The following is a 17,309-nucleotide window of genomic DNA, read 5'->3' on the forward strand; positions in this document are numbered from 1 at the left end:
TTAAGCCTCTCTACCTTGGTGTGACTCAGACTCCAAATTTTATCACCATAGGAAGCAGCTAAATTCCCCTTCAACTCTTGTTTCTGCCTCCTTTTGGTCATCTTCATGTGTCTTTAAACTTTTTTTTTTTTTTTTTTTTATGTTTTGTCCAGATTTATAATTGTCATCTGCTGGAGAGGTCGTCTAATGCATGCTATTCCTTCATGACTGAAATCAGAACTTTGAGATCATCTTTTAAGACTGAAGCAAAAGGAAGAGAGAAGGAGGGGATGGGGTATTCCTGAATCCTATTAATCCTATTAACAGAAAGAGAGCTGAGAGGTTTAGAGGATGAAAGTAAAATAGCTTCCTTTGTTGGAAAAGAAAATTTTGTGTGTGTGTGTGTGTGTGTGTGTGTGTGTACGTGTGTATGTGTGTATGTGTGAGAGACAGAGCGAGAGAGAGCCACAGAGCACTCTAATCCCATTTTCTTGAATCCTGTGCATAAGGATTAAAAGGTACTGGAGGAACATGAGGGGAAGCTGCCCTAACTGCCTGTGCCATCTGCTGCTGGTGTGTGGTGGGGGAGCTGGTGGTGGAGCTGGTGGTGGTGGTGGTGGTGGTGGTGGTGGTGGTGGTGGTGGTGGAGCTGGTGGTGTGGTGGTGGTGTGGGTGTGGTGAGCTGGTGGTGGTGGTGTGGTGGTGGTGGTGGTGGTGGTGGAGCTGGTGGTGGTGGTGGTGTGGTGGTGGTGGTGGTGGTGGTGGTGGTGGAGCTGGTGGTGGTGGTGGTGGGGGGTGGTGGTGGTGGTGGTGGGGGTGGTGGGGGTGGTGGTGGGGGTGGTGGTGGTGGTGGTGGTGGTGGTGGGTGGGTGGTGGTGGAGCTGGTGGTGGTGGTGGTGGTGGTGGTGGTGGTGGAGCTGGTGGTGGTGGTGGTGGAGCTGGTGGTGGTGGTGGAGGTGGTGGTGGTGGTGGTGGGGGTGGTGGTGGTGGAGCTGGTGGTGGAGCTGGTGGTGGTGGAGCTGGTGGTGGAGCTGGTGGTGGTGGAGCTGGTGGTGGAGCTGGTGGTGGTGGTGGTGGAGCTGGTGGTGGTGGTGGAGCTGGTGGTGGTGGTGGGGGGGGTGGGGGTGGTGGTGGTGGAGCTGGTGGTGGAGCTGGTGGTGGTGGAGCTGGTGGTGGAGCTGGTGGTGGTGGAGCTGGTGGTGGAGCTGGTGGTGGTGGTGGTGGAGCTGGTGGTGGTGGTGGAGCTGGTGGTGGTGGTGGAGCTGGTGGTGGTGGTGGTGGTGGTGGAGCTGGTGGTGGAGCTGGTGGTGGTGGAGCTGGTGGTGGAGCTGGTGGTGGTGGAGCTGGTGGTGGAGCTGGTGGTGGTGGTGGAGCTGGTGGTGGAGCTGGTGGTGGTGGAGCTGGTGGTGGAGCTGGTGGTGGTGGAGCTGGTGGTGGAGCTGGTGGTGGTGGTGGAGCTGGTGGTGGTGGGGGTGTGTGTACACCATGCCCCCAGGGCAGCAGGGCTAGCTTGGAAGAACCTGAAGGCTAGTAAAGACACCATGTCTCCCTCTTCCTCCCCACTGCTAATTATTTCGTCCAAACTATCAAACAACACGGAAATGATTTAAAAAAGTGGAGGCGGAGTCCTGGATAATATGCTCCAGGATACTCTGCTTTTGTGATTTGTTTTTTTAAACATGTCCCAGGATATCTGAGCAGGATGCTACTGATGGGTTAGAAATCATGACACCTGTTAAAGGTCCACATTTTGGGGCAAACAGCCTCCTATCTTGGCGGCAAGTAGGAGGCCTGCAAGCCAAACCTAGACTCATTACAAATGTTGTATCCTAGACAGGGGCCCAGATTGTGCTTCTAACATGTTTGGAATTATTATAGTTGTACACATTTGAAAATGTGGATTCCTAGCTGTCTCCCTTAGATGGCGAGTGTACTCTCCCATTTGCCACAGTTCCCAGCACCTCTAGGGCTGAAGCTTGTCAGCTTCTCTCACTCTCACTCCTGAACATGGCCTACCCTGGCCTCATAGGTTTTTGAGTTTGTGAATCCTGCTCTAAATCAATCTGGGGGTGCTGGTATTGTCCTTGGCAATGTCACCATAGTTGCCTGTCTGCAGTTTAGGGGAGAGGTAGAAAGGTCTGAATGGATCCACGGGAAATAAGGATGCTTGTGAAATCCTGGGAGGACAGCAAAACAAGTTCCCACCTGCCTGGAGGATGGCTTGAATGATAACTGGTATCGCTGCATGCTTTAAGAAAGCTTCCCTGGGCCTAGACCTGAAGACTGCTTCTAAGGAAGAACAAGCTTGGCAGGTGAGTCACACCACCAAGCTGGGATTGATTGGCAGGCAAGAAAGCAATGGGACTGCCTGCGACTCTGTGAAAAAGGGAGGGCATATAGGGGAGACAGAGCAGTTGGTAGTGAGCAAAATGGGACATCATCGGGAAGAGGGGCATTATTATAGATTAGAGAAGAGAGAGGCTGGATACCAGCACCAGAGTGGCCTTTGTACCAGCAAAATGTCCTACACACAGTGCAGGTGCAGTAGCTTCTGGACATGGGTGTAGAGATGAACGATTAAAGGGGCAGAGTTTTGATATGATGGGGTAGAGGGAGAGGAGAAGACGATGAGTTTTAAACATAGACTAGAAATGCTATTCTGAAGAGACTTGGGAAATCGCTAGCACTGGAGAATGAGCTGAGGACTCAGGCCCAGTCCTAAGGACAGGCCTTATACAGTAGTGGTCAGGGGGGTGTGGTCTAGAATCTGATCCATGTGGGCTCAACTGTTAACCATCTAGGTGACCCTGGGCAAGCTGTCAGCCTCTCTGTGTTTCCTCATCTGTAACACGGGATAAGATAGTACCTACTTCATAGGTTTGTGAGTGTTAAGGGAGTGAATATTTATTAAGTGCTTAGTCCCGTTTCTAATAAATGTGAGCTGCTATTGTTATTATTCATAGTACTGGCAGTAAGGCATGAACAACTGTGTGCTATAAAATGCCCATCATGGTTGTGATCATTCCCACCAGCCCCCTACTTACTTCCTTTTGTGTAAGCACCCATGTGTCAGGAAGCGTTTGTTACATTTACATTAAGCTGGACGGTTTGTTAGCAGCAATGAACAAATTTCGAAGGGATGGGCAACATTTCAGGGGAAGTTCAGACTGCTCAGATCTGATTAGGGCTCTCCCTTGGTGGCGTTGAGAGGTGTGAAGGCAGCATGAGAAGGAAAGGATGGAAGACAAACTATACAACCTTCCTAAGTTAGCCTGAATTACATGTGGTCTAGCCATTCTCAGATCTGTCTTAAAGTTGCCGTATGCCATGGGCATGCTACATTTTTCATTTTAGCATGAAAGCTACTCCTACCTGAACTGCTCTGGCAGGGCTGGGCTAGGCGAGAGCTCCCCGTGCATGTGAGTGGGAGTCTGCTTGGGATAAAGGCAGAGGGCACGGGAGAAATCTCTATTCTTTTGGATCAGGAGAAACAGGTACTGAAATTGATGGCCTCACATCACTGGTATTACCCAGTCTGTCTACAGGAGGCTCTTCTCAGCCCAGAACTTAGGAAAAGCAGGCAGATGCCACAGAAATCAGATATTGGTCCTAGTGAGAATCAGTCCACGCGTCTCAAAGGAATACAATAAATGGCTTTTCCTCCAGTGTTTTCTTGTTTGGCTTCCGTGGAGGTCTGTGTTTGTGGAGGAACTTGGGTCTAATTGTTGCAGACAGACGCCTGTGTTCTTTTAGCTGAGGCAGATGGGCAACAGGCGGAGAAGGTGGGGGTGGCTGTGAGGGGGGAGGTGACATTTGTAAATATGTCAAGGGACAATGAAAATTCCCTGCACATGCATTGGAACCTTTTAAACGAGCAGATGAAATAATCTTTCATAAACGATGTGGGTCTGTGAAGAGCGTACGGTGTCGGTGAGGGTGTTGGTTCCTGATCATCCGTGGTTACAGGGGAGGAAAACCAGCCGTAGGGGAGAGCAATTATTTTCAACCTCGTCCCATGGAACACGTGTTACAGGAGCTGCTAACAATTTGCAAAATTAACCGCCACTGTCCCCTTTTTCGTTATAAACAACAAAAGGGCTAAATGGCAGGCAGCAGAAGGACGAAAGAAGAGTTGTAAACGACTTGGACTAACCTACTGCGTCACTCAGTAGTCGCCAAAAACCAAACCCTGGTGTGAGCGATAGCTCCTTGGCCAGATGCTTCTTTGGGGCTGACGCACACACTCGGGTATGCTCTCTAATCAAGCTACACCAAGCTCCGAAGTCTTAAGCTCTAATCCAGCTGAGTGCAAGCTCCTTGTCACCACCCCAAACCTCCACTGCAGCAATGCTGCCTCCCGGGCCCAGACCCGGCTCTTCCTCCCTAGGACCTTACCCCTGTGTCCAGTGGCACCTTCACATCCATAGAGAGGAAGCCCGTCTCCCCATTGATCATGGCTGTTCTCAGCTTCAAGAGGAAAGATAATGGAGTTAGTTCGTTGGCTCACACTGCGGGGAGGAAGGTATTGAGCTTTACCGACCAGATTGGAGGTGGTTCCCCAGGAACACTTTGGGGTCTTCCCTCTTTCCTCTGAGCAAAACACCAGGATGAAATAGAGACCTGATTCTAGGTTCCATTTAGCTTATAATTCTGGAAATTCACCAAGATAATGTTCCAAAGTGGACTGATACGTGAGGGAACATAGTGTCACTACCAAGACATAATTTCCTCTAGGATGAGCTACTGACACCAAAAGCCAGACTGCAAACGTCACAGAACTCAAACTTTGTGGCTTATAGACACGAGCTCATGCAGCCTCAGTAATCCTTACGATCTAGGAAGATACCGTTATGTTTTTCTCATCGTTGGAAGAATTGCCCATTATAGGAATTGCTTCTGGGTTTGAGCTTGGAAGTCTCCACTGAGAGGCATAGTGTGACCTCAGAGCTCACAGCCACGCAGCTGGCCCGTGTGCTGGCTGTAGAGCTAAACCAACCCCTCATTCTCCCACTTTCCCCACTCACGACTTCAGCTCGGTCTTCCCACTCCACTTCAGAGAGATCCACGCTGTTGTAGTTAGGTTTGGGTTTCAGTTTCTTTCCCTCTCTGTACTGGAGTGGGCAGGTCAGGAAGAAAAATACGTGGTTAACATAAGGCATCCAGCTCAAGTTTCATGTCTTTTATAAAGCCTGCTGGGTATATTCAGAAAATCAAAGAATCTCGGTGATTCCTTAAGGTTATCTGGGCCATCTTTCCAGCCAGTGCAGAGCTTCCCGGGTCAACGTTTGTGACAGGTGGTCTCACGGCCTCCGAGTGAATATTTCCCATAACGAAGAGCTCCGTATTTTTGAGTCACAGTTTTGGACAACTCTAATTGTTAGGAAGATTTCCCCTCAGACCGAGCTGAAATCTGCCTCCCTGTAACTTTCACCGTTGGACTTAGTTCTTTCCCTGGAGCAACACAGAACAGCTTCCACCTGACAACCGTTGTCGTTCCTAAGACTTCCCTTCTCCAAGTTAAACACTCCCCGTTTGCAGATGCCTCAACTCTCTCTGAATATGTCCCACTTGCTCAGTGTCACTCCCGAGATGGAGTGCTCAGCACAAAAGTAAATATTTCCAGTGGGGTCTGACCAGTGTGGTGTGGGGTGCAAATTGTGTGGACCAAATATCATATGGCTCTGATGGCTGCTTCTGATTTTCCTGGGCTCCCAGGACAGCGACGCTGCCCTGATAGCACAGATCGAATTTTCAGTCCCGTGAGTCCCCGGGCCTTCCCCACGTGATGCACTGTTAAATTCCATGTTCATAACCTTATGCTTGAGCACTGAGTATTTTGCAGAACTTCCCATGCATCCCTAATATATTTCATCTTGTTAATTTCAGCCCATTATTTTAGAAAAGTACTTTCTGAATACTAATGCTCTGTCTTAAAGTATTAGCCATACCTTCCAGACTTTCTGGCATCTGTCTTCTGTGTTTTCATTTTGTTGAAAGAATTTTTGAATGGGGTAGAGCCAAGGACAGACAGATTCTAAGTGCCTAATAAAGACCTCTTTCCAGCTTGATGTAGAACCGTGAATCAACACTTTGAATGTTATTATTATTTTCTGGCCCTGACTTCTCTCTCTTTCTCTCTCTCTCTCTCACCAAGAATTTACCTGCTATTAGGTCTGCACCACTTCCGAGGTTTGTTTAGTAATAGATCGAATAAAGGAAGAGAATAGTTTTTCATCAGGGGAAAGTAAGAATCAGTCAGAAGTTTTCCTTTTAGGAGAATGAGGCCCCCTGCAGATGCTTGCATGGTTGAAGCTCCCTGTCATTGTGTATCTTGCTTCTGCCAGGTTTTCTTTTTCCAAGAAAGCCGCATCCTTATGTCTTGCCTGTGCAGGAGGTCTGTGGTAAATCTGCCTCCACATTATTTCCCTTCCGTTCTTCTCTTTCTCCCCTTGCCCGTGCTTGGATGATGTTCCTTCTTGGCCGTATGGATTGGCTTCCTTTGAGTAAGGTGCGACACTCCTTACTCATTGCCGTTTCCTAATTCCTGACAATGCCTGCAAGATCTTGTCTAGCTCCTCATACTAGAACCGTAACTCCGCTTTGTTCATTAGTCATGCTTTGGGCACTGACAGAGAGATTTCAGGCCCAAAGTGTGGCTCTCGACCCTCTCTCAGTTTGTTACTAAGCATACCCTCTATCACTTTCCTTTTTAAACTTAGCTTTTGTTCCCCTTGATACCGATCACACCGCGATAGTGCTGTCTTTAGGGATTTCACTGAACTGGTTTCACCATATCTTTTTTTATATAATAATGTTCTACCATGATATTATCCTCTCATCGTTTCATTTGTGTAAGTCTATTTGTGAATAGTCTATTTCCTTAATTAGACGATAAACTTCTGTTTATAGCATTCTCAGAGCGTTGTAAGGTTAGGCACATAGTAGGTCCACAACATGCAGCGATCAGTTGAAGTCTTGTATGCATCTAGATTACACAGGTGCTGATAGATGGGCTTCTGACCAACGCCCCTTCATTCTACAAGTCAGCTCCCGCGTCAACACATTGATTATGTCTCTAGTGACTCATTTGCTGGCACTGAGGGGCGTCAATCACCCGTTATGGTCAGATTCCCAGCAGAGTCTGAATTGGGAAGACAGTGTGCTTTCCAGTGTGTCCTTCTCTCTTTCTACTCTGAACCTCTATAGCTTGCCTTAAGTAGCTCAGTCAGTTGCTTACGGACACAGTATTTATCTGAACCAAATGGAATGGAATGTGACTTAGACTGATCTCTCCAAACGGCACCTGGGACAGATGAGCCCCTTAGTAAGGTCCTGGAAAGGTGCTCTGCAACTGTCGTCAGGGGCTACTTCAATTCAGTATGAGACTGGCAGAGGGGAGAGGGTTATGATTTCTCTAGGACTCTACCTCCCCTCTTCCTGACTCTGCCAACAATCACACTGAGAGGTGTGTCATTGTTGCCATGGAGAGCGGCCAAGTGCATGGCCAGAGGTGGGGCAGTAGAGAGCCCCTCGCCCTGGAGGCAGAACTTTTAGATCACATGACGAAACTTTCTCCCTTGGCCATCTGCCATTCAGTTGATTGCATGTGAAAATGCCCGCCTCTCACCAGACAGCAACTCTGACATTTTTATTGTTAACTCAACATTCACACCCCCTGGGAGATCTACTGATGCCACCGTCAGTGGCTGGGTCCTACAGGGAGACTGCACACTTCATCCCATGCATTCCAGACTGTTCCTCAGTTAGTTCATGTAGTTTTGCCTTGTCTCTCCTGCTGGATTATACATAGTTTGCAAACAGAAACCGTGACTTAAATTTTTTTTCTCAGGCTGCCCATTGGGTCCTTAAATGGAGTCCAGTGTCTGTTCATTGCTTGAACTGTGTTTATGAGCTACCCCAAATCCCAGAGTTAAGATCCCAAGACAAATAAGATCTGTGCTTACCAGGGGTCGGAGGTCAGGATGTGAGAGAATGTAGCCATTGTTGGTGTTCAGAAAGGCATATCCATGCACTCCGAGCTAGAGACAAGTGGAGGGGCGTTACACCTGCTGTTTGTGTTGGAGAACTGCCGGTAAGAAGGGGTTTGGGGTCACAAGGCGGGTAAAAGATGACAGCGCACAGCAGTGAGTTTTCAGATAGGAATATAAGTGAGCCAGTGCTGTGCTTCCAGCCATTAATTCTGCATTCCTTTGCAAATGCTACTGTTTACGGCAGCCATAATAATGTATACCTTTACCTGGCCTCTTCCCACCACACGCCCTAGGTGCTTTGATGATATAATCTCACTCGTTCTGAAATAGGATTGCAGGGCATGGAGGAGCAGATTGGGAAACTGAGGCACCAGGAAGGGAAAAATTTTGATAAAGTCCACAGAGCAAGTCAGAGCTGGTGGTGACAAAGGGCCCCAGGAGTCTAAGCCACTGCTCCCATTGTCAATGCCTGCACTTCTCTGGGATTAGGAGGCAGGGCCCATCCCAGCTCTGGGCTTAGCTGTGCTGCCTGCAGAGAGGCTCTTCAGCCTGGCAGGGTGACTCCTGGGAGCCTGTGACCCCCAGTCAAGGGCCTGACCCAGGCTCACCTTGTACCGAGGCGCCAGCTTCATCAGCTCTCTCAGGGCCACGTCAGAGCCCATCACCCCCAGGAGAATGCCGTGGGAACGCTGGAAGGAAGAATACCAGGGTCAGGGAGACCTGGCTCCCCTGAACACAGGGTCAGACTAGACCTCGGCCTTCCCAGAGCCCGGAAGAGGAAGCCACATAGGCCTGGCATGGTCCTTCCCCTGCATTAGATTTCAGGCTGAGCTCCCTGGAATAAAATCTAGAACCTACCAGAGAGGCTCCAGGAGTAATCTCAGCTGCTGGGAAGATTAATATCCAAAATTAATATTTAAGCTGTAATATTTAAATGAAATACAAAGTTGAATGAAATATTAATCTTCATAGCAAAAACAGAAGGACTTTGATCCCTGGAACCCTAATCTATGAGTGCTCTGACACACACAGGGCCTATCGGGAAACATTTCCTGACCAGATGGAGGATGGAAGGCTCTAGAAATTCCCTCACCAGAGGCCTTTACAAGCAAGTTAGAGTCTGTCCAAACTGGTAGGTGCAGTGTGGTTTTGCTGGAAGGCTGGCAGGCAACACTTTTAGTCCTATATCCCCAAGGCAGTGGCCCCAAGGGCAGAGCAGAGGGATAGCCCCAAGCCGGCTGAGCAGAATCGCTAGGGAGCTTGGGGGAGTCTGGACCAAGACCCACCATTCACCGGCATCCCCTGCCAACCAAAAGACCCTGATGTAGTCAGTTGGGCACAGGGCCTCAGATCTGCATTTACAGCCCTCTCGCGGTGGCTGATGCCCAGCCAGGCCGAGGACCCTTGGTCTACAGATGCCAGCGGTGGTTCTAATCCCTGCCGCAGCGACTCAGGGCGCAGCCACTCACAGTTTCATTCTTCTTGCTGAAGACCGGCATGGCCACCGTGGTGAGGAGTGTCAGGCTCTGTGCCTGTGAGCTGAAGAGCTGTCAGGAAGGACAGAGCCAAGGAAAGAGGGTCAGAGTGCACTGAGCGGAGGACCCACAGTCACTGACCTCAACTACTCAGGGTCACCTTCCAAGGGAGGAGGAAATCCCAGATGAGGTTTCCCTTCCCTGCATGGGGACAGCGGGCAGAAAGGGAGAGGAGCGAGGTGGGCTGGGGACGAGGACCAGGCTGACCTCACTCAGCAAGGGCAAGTCTCAGAATCACAGAGCCAACCGCCCAGCTCCCAAGCACACTCACTCAGCCCTCCTGACTCGGATGAGTTTGAACAGGCCCATCGGGCATCCCAGAAACAAAGAGGTTTAGCACAGTAAGAGCTCTTCCAAAACTTTCTGCCATGGACCCAACGTTGGTACAAACTATAGCCCAAACCAGTTAAGAGGGAAAGGGACACTGACGCCGAATCATCTGCAAACCCAAGTGTGTGTGTGAAAGACCACAGCAGGAAAGCAGGCCGCAGTGTCGTGGTAGCCAGCCCTGGGTCACCCCTCCCACGGGATGGACCCACAGCCTCCTCCCCACTCAGAATGCCAGAGCCACGTCCTTCCCTCCCAGCCTCTGAGACGGCCCTCCTCCGGGCTCCTCAGCCCCCTTGGAAGGGACTCCACATGTGCGCCCACTTTACCACGAAGACGGGCCCTGAGAATTGGTGTGTGCAGAGCTGTCTGATAAGTCTGACCTCTGGATCAACTAAACAAGGTTGCCTCGTCATGGAAGTTCACATGAAGAACTTTTGAACCATCAAGTGCCCTCCCCCTTCCTCATCTGAGTTTTCAGGTTAGAGTTTGGAAGTAAGATTTTCTGAAAGCGAATGGTTTCGGTTGACTAGAGTTCCACTAGCCACTTGGACCAGGAGGTTCGTAGGGATGGCCAAGGGGACAGCAGGAAGGGGTCTGGGTCCCGGGTGACCTGGCTCCTCATCAGCTCTGGGCTGTCCACCTCGAGACTTCTTTTACATGAGGGAGGAATATACTTTTATTTAAGCCACTATTTTCAGGTCTCTCTTAATCTCAGTCTGATACATCACCATTGAAGCAGGGGTCTGTGTGTGCGACATGATGTGAGAGGTGCCAGGAAGTTCCCCGTTCCCCCAAACATTTCATCTGACAGTCTACCTTCGATATCTCTGCCTTTGTGTAAATCATTGTTGCCTGAAGGGGGTCTCTGATAATTCAGGGGCCAGGAAGGGGGGCCATGAAGATATAGTGTCTTGAGTTACTGGTTAGACTCCTTCTTTTCTACACCAGGTGGGAGAGAGGACAATGAAGGAGGTGAGAACAGCGAGAAGGAGGGAGGAAGCAGCTTGGAGCAGATGGGCTCTGTCCACGGAAGGCAGCCCTGGGCAGTTCTGCTTACAGGGCTTTCGGGCCTCTGGGCAGCACACGGGTAACAGACCTCCTAGTGGGTGAATGTTCACCCCCTCACAATGCTTCCCAAGGAGGTGCTCTGCTCACTCCTCTCCTCAGCTGGGAAGTCACCTCTTACACCCTGGGGTCCCTAAGTCTGGAGCAGGGTCCGGGCCCCACCTTGCTGTCCATGTAGGCTTCTGTCCAGGTGACGTCGTGGTTGTGGTTGATGACCATGGGGCGGCTGAGCACGTGCAGATACTCCATCACGTTCTCCTGGGCGTCTGCCAGCGTGGAGATCTGCGTGTAGTAGCCTGGAGGGGGCACGTGGTGTGGAAGGCTGGTGCTCACGTGGAACCCCTCTGCAGGGCCCACGTACTCTCCCCGCTACTGACGGCTCACAGCTGGGCAGTGGTGCACATGGGCGTTCCAAGGCCCAGCCCCAGCCGCAGCCTCAGCTTGGGAGAACTCTGAGGAGCCGTCCCAGCGCCTCTGCTGCCACAGCAGCAGCAAGGGCCTGGGGGTCAGCTTCTCGCTCTCACAGCGCTGCCCTTCTCACTTCCTCACAGGGTGTCTCCCTCCTGCATGCAACTCTGTCCCAGGGTCTGTTTCCAGGGACCCCCATCTAAGACAGCGGTCACAACCCCCCACCTCTTTCTTCCTCTGATTGCTGTCCTTCCTCAGTTAGGGAGAGGGGGCCCATAGCTTCTTCACTGTAGCCACAGTGATATTTAAAAGAGCAAACGGCTTGCAAGGCTATGAATGACTTAGCACATGCTTACCTCTCTGGTCTCACTGCTTATCACCTCCCACAAAACATTCATTCCACACGCCAGTAAAGTGGGACAGCTTTCAGTTCCCAGCGTGCCTCTTTCTCAAACCCTTTCAACATGTTATTCCCTCTGTCTGGAACACCCGTCCCTGCTCCCTGTGTCTGGCTGATTCCTACCGGATCTTCCTCCCTTCCTTTCTTTCTTGTTTTCTTCTTTCTTTCCTTCCTCCTCTCTCTCTCTCTCTCTCTCTCTCTCTCTCATTACTTTCAGGTGTACAAAACAACACAGGTGTACAAAACAACACAGTGATTAGACATTTATATACCTCACAAAGTGATCACCCCAATAAGTCTATTACCCATCTGACACAGTACATAGTTACTACAATATTATTGACCTTATATCACGTGACTATTATTTTAAAATTATAGTTGACATTAAGTATTATTTCATATTAGTTTCAGGGGTGCAGCATAGCTCCTACCAGTTCTTTATGTCTCAGCTTAGACCCCCCTTTCCTTTAGGAAGCCTTCCCTGCCAAACGGGGGAAGTGCCTCTCCAGTCCCGCCTCCAGGGGTACAGTCTGTACCCCTCCACCCTCACAGCACATGGCAAATTATATTGTCATTGATGGTTCACTTGTTTGTGCCCCAGCTGGACAACAGCAAGAGCAAGACTAGTCCATCCTGACCACAACCTGGAAACTGCCAGGTACACAGTAAGGGCTCAGTTAAGTTTGGATGAATCAAACCCAGTTGGCACCTTGAGGCCCAGGTCTTGGGTTCTGGCCAGAGGCAGATGAGGACTATTTTACACAAAACAGTATTCTAAAGAAAATGATGACCCTCTGCTTTTTGTTTGGGAGTAGAGTCAGAGTAAACGGGCTTCACCTGCAGAAGAAGAATGGAGGCTGGACACCAGAGAACTTAATTTATAACTTCAGTCCCAGCCTTCCTCACTCTGTCTACACTGCTGTTTCCCTAAGGCTGTATTTGAAGAGACAGTTCTCTCTTCTGAAAACACTGGCTAAATGGCCTCTAAGTTTCATTTCAGGTGACTTTATGACTTAGAGTCCCTGCAGGAGTAAGCAAGGCTTTATGGAGCCGTCTGCATTTTGTGTTGCTTTTTCCAAGTGCCAGGAGAGGCAGATGCTGTCAGGTCCACACAGCACCGCTCCTCCGCCAGCCCCACTCAGGAGCCATGGCTCAGCACCTGCGGCGGCGGGGAATGCCGGTCCACCTGTGCTCAGGTACAGGCTGCCAGGCACTGCCCACGTGTCACCTACCTTTGTTGTTGCACGCGATCCACCTCATGCGGTCAGCAAAAGTGACTTCTCTCCCGATAAGGTAAGTGAAAACTCGGACCTAACCCACAAGAGCAGATGGGCTCAGCAGCCAGAACCCCTGGCCGTGCGTGGTGCTAACATAACTGAGGGCATCTTCCACGTCGGGTCAGGCCCTTGGCTGACTGGGATTCTCCTCTCTCACTCCTTCGGATCAGAAAGGACCCTGGGGCCTGGCCGGGCCAGGGTGAGTGAGGGGCAGGTGCGGGGGGCCGTTTCCACGTCTTACTGCCATGTTCCGGTCTCCCACCCCGAGCCCCCGCCCCTCAGCCCCCTGTGCCCAGGGCTTTAGGAACGCCCGTCTGGGCCGAGTCAGACCATTGGAACCCAGGTTCCTCTGGGCCGCCCCATCGCGGCAGCAGAACGCTCCCCTGGCCCTGTCCCTCACCCCTCGCCCACCACCAGGAGCGTAACCTTGCGGTCCGGCCAGTTGTACTTCTCAAACACTGGCTCGTAGTTCTCCACGGCCCCGTCGGTGACCAGCATGATGGCCTGATTGCAGAGGCTTCCTTGCCGGGCCTCCTGGCACTGTGGGGGGGGGGGGGGGGCGGCTCCATGATGACAGGCTATGCACCGCCCCCCACCCACGCCCCGCCTGTCTCCCACTCCTCCACCCTCCTCAGCTTCCTCAGGTGCAGTACCTGCTTCAGGATCTGAAACGCTTCCCTCAGGGCTTGGTCCACAACCCCCACACCTTTAACCATCAGCTTGTCCACCAGCTGTTTAAAATGCTGTTGTGGTTAAGAAACCAGAGGAGGGTCAGTGGAGTGAGTGGGCCACAGCACCTTCGTCTGAGGTCTACATCTCAGAGGCTGTTTGGAGCTATTTGCCCAGAAGGACATGATCGTGGGAGCCATCTCTCCTCCGTCCAGCTAACTTCATGCTGGTCCCCTACATCAGATGTTTTTCAAATGCCACCAAGATAAACTGAGAGCGTGTGAGGAGCTGGGTGCCAGTCTATCCCTACTACTGGGAGGAAATGCCAGTGTGAGTCCAACCAGAGCAAGAAGGCCAGTCCAGGCCAACGCCCACGTTGCCAGGTCCCCAGCATGCCCGCTGTTACCCACAGCAAGCATTTCACAGGAAAAACTGTGGAGGCCACCAGGGCCTCCAACTCAAGGGTAGGATTCAAGAGGAAGCCAAACCCAAATTCTCTAGCCACGGAGGGAAGGATCTGTGACATGCAAACTCTCCCTTGAAAAAAGTCACCACATCTTCTCCTTGGCCTCTGAAAAGGACTCAACAGAGTGGGTTTGAATTTCTCCTCCTTTTGGGGAAGCTCCTCATGAAAGCTGACACAGTGGGAAGGCCCATGGGAGAGGCAAAGAGGGAAACTGAGTTCTGGATAATCCACAGAATAAAAAAGCAGTCCTGAAGAAGTGAGATTTTCCTTAGATTGGAGGTCTCTCTCTGCCCTGTTTGCTGTGATAGGCAGGCAGCGTATTCTTGGGGGCAATTTCCTGGGCGGATCTGCATGGGTAACTGCGACCTGCTTTGCCCCTTTCCAAGGGCATGAGAATGAGGTAACGGGGCTGGGTGGCAGCTGCACAGAAGACCCCCAGCCCTCCAACCAGAACCGGGGCTCAGAAGATCCGGTACTCACCTCACGGTTGTCCCGATCTGCCTGGACAAGGGTCCCTTTAAAACAAGGCTCGACGTAGTGGATGTAGTCATTGTACTGCAGTTGCAGAGGACAGAGGGGAGGGGAGAACAGACTGGGTCAGTGCCGGAGCTCAGGCTACTCACAGGGTGCCAGGGCTGGGGTCATGTAGGCAGCTGTGTAGAGGATCTTGGGGTACCCTAGATCCTTTCGGCAATTTCCTGAGTAGAGAGGTGGGAGTACAGAGACCAGCAGGGCCTTAACTCTAAAAATCCTCTCAGATCCTGGTCTTGGGCCAGTTTCTTGGGTGGCTGTCATGTCTATCTCCTGAGGCACACAGAGAACCACAAGTTTGAGAGAATTCCTCTGGTCTCTGCCACCAAAACCAGACAGAGTGCCCTCCACGGGACACCCAGAGCCTTCCAAGTACAGACCCCTCCCCAGGGCCTGGGTCCAGGGATAAGAAACTATGCTCTCTTTCTCTTCACCCTGCATTTCTCTTCCTCCTTCAGCTATCAGCAGGGACTGGAAAGGAAAACGAATTATTACTGCCCCTTTTCTTAATCACCCACTTCCCTGTAGCTAAGATTCAAATCTTCCCGGTGCCCTTAATCCACTTCTGTTTAAATAAGAGAGGATGAGAGGGGACCTGGTGGTGGCATCATGGTAGGACTATATGCGTGTCCTAGGGAGACTGTTGGGGTGTGCTGGGGGAAGGCTGGGAGCAAATGCTTCCCCTCATTGCTACTCCCTAAACACCTGGAGAACTGGGGTGGGGGTGGGTGGGTGGGAGGGAGGCCCAAGCAGGCTTCAAGGGAGGGCAGGAGCACACCTCTACCCCCTGGAGTGGTAGGATCTGCTGGTGCAGCCATCCTGTCACTGCTTCCAGTCAGGGACAGAGATGGAGAGGTGGTAAAGATGGGGAGCACAGGGTCCAGGAGTGACACAGGTGAGTAAGTAACACAGGCCTCAGGGAGCAGCTCAGGGATGAGGGGGCCATTTGCACACCCCAAGATGACTATTTTGAAGTTAGACCATGTAGCCTTGGTATTTCTTTACAGGATAAGGACATTCCCCTAAAGATAAACATTTTCAGCAACATGACAGGGGAGTAGAGGTAAGTTTTGGAGCAGGTAGCCTTCAGAATGACACCCCTAGGGGGCTGTCAGCTCTGCCTCTGGGGAGGGCTGCACCCGCCCCCTCTTTTCATGGACTTGAAAGCATTCACCTAACTTGTCCCCTTTCCTTCCTGCTCGCTCCTCTCCTTCATTATCTTTCTGGGGCAGCAGAGCTAGCCTCAGCCTCAGTATGAGTTGCTGTGAAAGCAACGAGGTGCCCCCCACCTCTTTTCTCCCACTGTGTCTGGGTTTGGGTCGATGAAGGAAGTGGGGGAACTGGGGTTCTTGTAAAGCAGGAGCCCAGGGATCACTCATCCTGCAGAATGGTGAGGTGATGGGTGCCAGTCAAGCGCACATGGATGGGATGCATCAGGTATTTGCTCAGGGCCAGTGCTTCTTAATCTTTATTAGATCCAGACCCAGCTGAGAAATTGATGAGTTCTACAGACTCAGAAAAATGGATTACACATAATGGATTACACATAATTTCAGAAATCCTACACGGACCTCTTAAGGTCCATCCTTGGTTCAACCTTGGGATGGACCCTGGCTTAAGAGCCCTGGCTTCAGACGAGAGAATCACTCTACAGTCTGAAGCATCATGTGATTGTAAGTATAGGTCGTTGCAGTGCAGGGAGAGGAAAGGTGTTTTAGAGCAGGAAGGCACACTTACCGCAATGATATTAACAAAGTCGTTCTCTCCCAGCGTGTCCAGGATGGTAGAGACGGTGTGCTTGGCGATCGTCATCCGCAGCCCCTTCATGCTGCCACTTGTGTCCACCACGATCACTATGTCCTTGGGGGAAGTAGCGGCTTGTATGTACCTTTAGCAGAAAGCAAGGGACAGGCCAGCAATGGGAAAATGAAAGCCAGAACAACCACCCAACCGAGTCTCCAGTTATTTTTGTGCAGATTCTGGCTCAAGTGCATCCAAAGTTCAGGTCGGTGCCCCATCGATACCAGGTTGTATCATGTCCCGTAACCACTCAGCAGAGTTCTGAAGCCATTCTGGGGCAACAGTTAGGCAGGTGCCCATCTAATGGGCCTGTCTGGTGGGAAAAAAGTAAAGTTCTGGGGGGAACCTTGTCCTCTTTGGAGATCCAGCCAGAATCCCGGAGGGACGGGCAGCAGGAAGGGAGAGCACGGGATTCCACCTTCAGATTCTGTTACAAATCTGCCAGAGGAGGGGTATGGCAGGAGAGGAGAGCCTGGCAGAGGGTTGATTTGGAGAAAGCTCAGTGTCCTGGAAGGAGCTTTGGGGCGAGAACGACAGATGTGATCAGTCCTGGAGCAAGGGCAGCTGTGGAGAGACAGGAGGGACACAGCTTCTTCCTACTCCTGTGTTGTTGAAGTTCTACACACCTGAGGCCCTTGGGTTGAGGTGGGGGCAGGGACTGAAGGAGATAAACCCAAAGGTGATAAGAGATGCCAGCACCAGAGGCCTTCCCGCGGGAGCGCTTACCAGCCACGGTTCCGGCAGTCGAAGGCAATGACTCCGTTCTCATCCGGCGTCCATTTGATGCCTGGGGAAATAACGGCTGCTTCTTTAACCAGCTCAGTGAGGCTGCGCCAGAGCCCCTGACCAGGTGCTGCC

At 51.3% G+C, this 17,309-nt stretch overlaps 1 protein-coding gene across 1 annotated transcript in view; it reads right to left on the minus strand.

Annotated features, from left to right (window-relative positions):
* CACNA2D4 (calcium voltage-gated channel auxiliary subunit alpha2delta 4) overlaps positions 1 to 17,309 on the minus strand; it is a 134,229-nt gene that overhangs the window by 78,923 nt on the left and 37,997 nt on the right. Inside the window, exons 8-19 of the mRNA XM_033117701.1 lie at positions 17,178 to 17,238; positions 16,389 to 16,539; positions 14,601 to 14,675; positions 13,639 to 13,728; positions 13,412 to 13,525; positions 12,941 to 13,019; positions 11,063 to 11,196; positions 9,440 to 9,517; positions 8,579 to 8,659; positions 7,944 to 8,018; positions 5,004 to 5,090; positions 4,375 to 4,446 (exon numbers count right to left, since the gene is read on the minus strand). Coding sequence (XP_032973592.1) covers positions 4,375 to 4,446; positions 5,004 to 5,090; positions 7,944 to 8,018; positions 8,579 to 8,659; positions 9,440 to 9,517; positions 11,063 to 11,196; positions 12,941 to 13,019; positions 13,412 to 13,525; positions 13,639 to 13,728; positions 14,601 to 14,675; positions 16,389 to 16,539; positions 17,178 to 17,238 — 1,097 coding nt within the window. The remainder of the gene's footprint in view (positions 1 to 4,374; positions 4,447 to 5,003; positions 5,091 to 7,943; positions 8,019 to 8,578; positions 8,660 to 9,439; positions 9,518 to 11,062; positions 11,197 to 12,940; positions 13,020 to 13,411; positions 13,526 to 13,638; positions 13,729 to 14,600; positions 14,676 to 16,388; positions 16,540 to 17,177; positions 17,239 to 17,309) is intronic.

Source organism: Rhinolophus ferrumequinum, chromosome 10 (genome assembly GCF_004115265.2).
Source record: "Rhinolophus ferrumequinum isolate MPI-CBG mRhiFer1 chromosome 10, mRhiFer1_v1.p, whole genome shotgun sequence".
Taxonomy (NCBI): Eukaryota; Metazoa; Chordata; class Mammalia; order Chiroptera; family Rhinolophidae; genus Rhinolophus; species Rhinolophus ferrumequinum.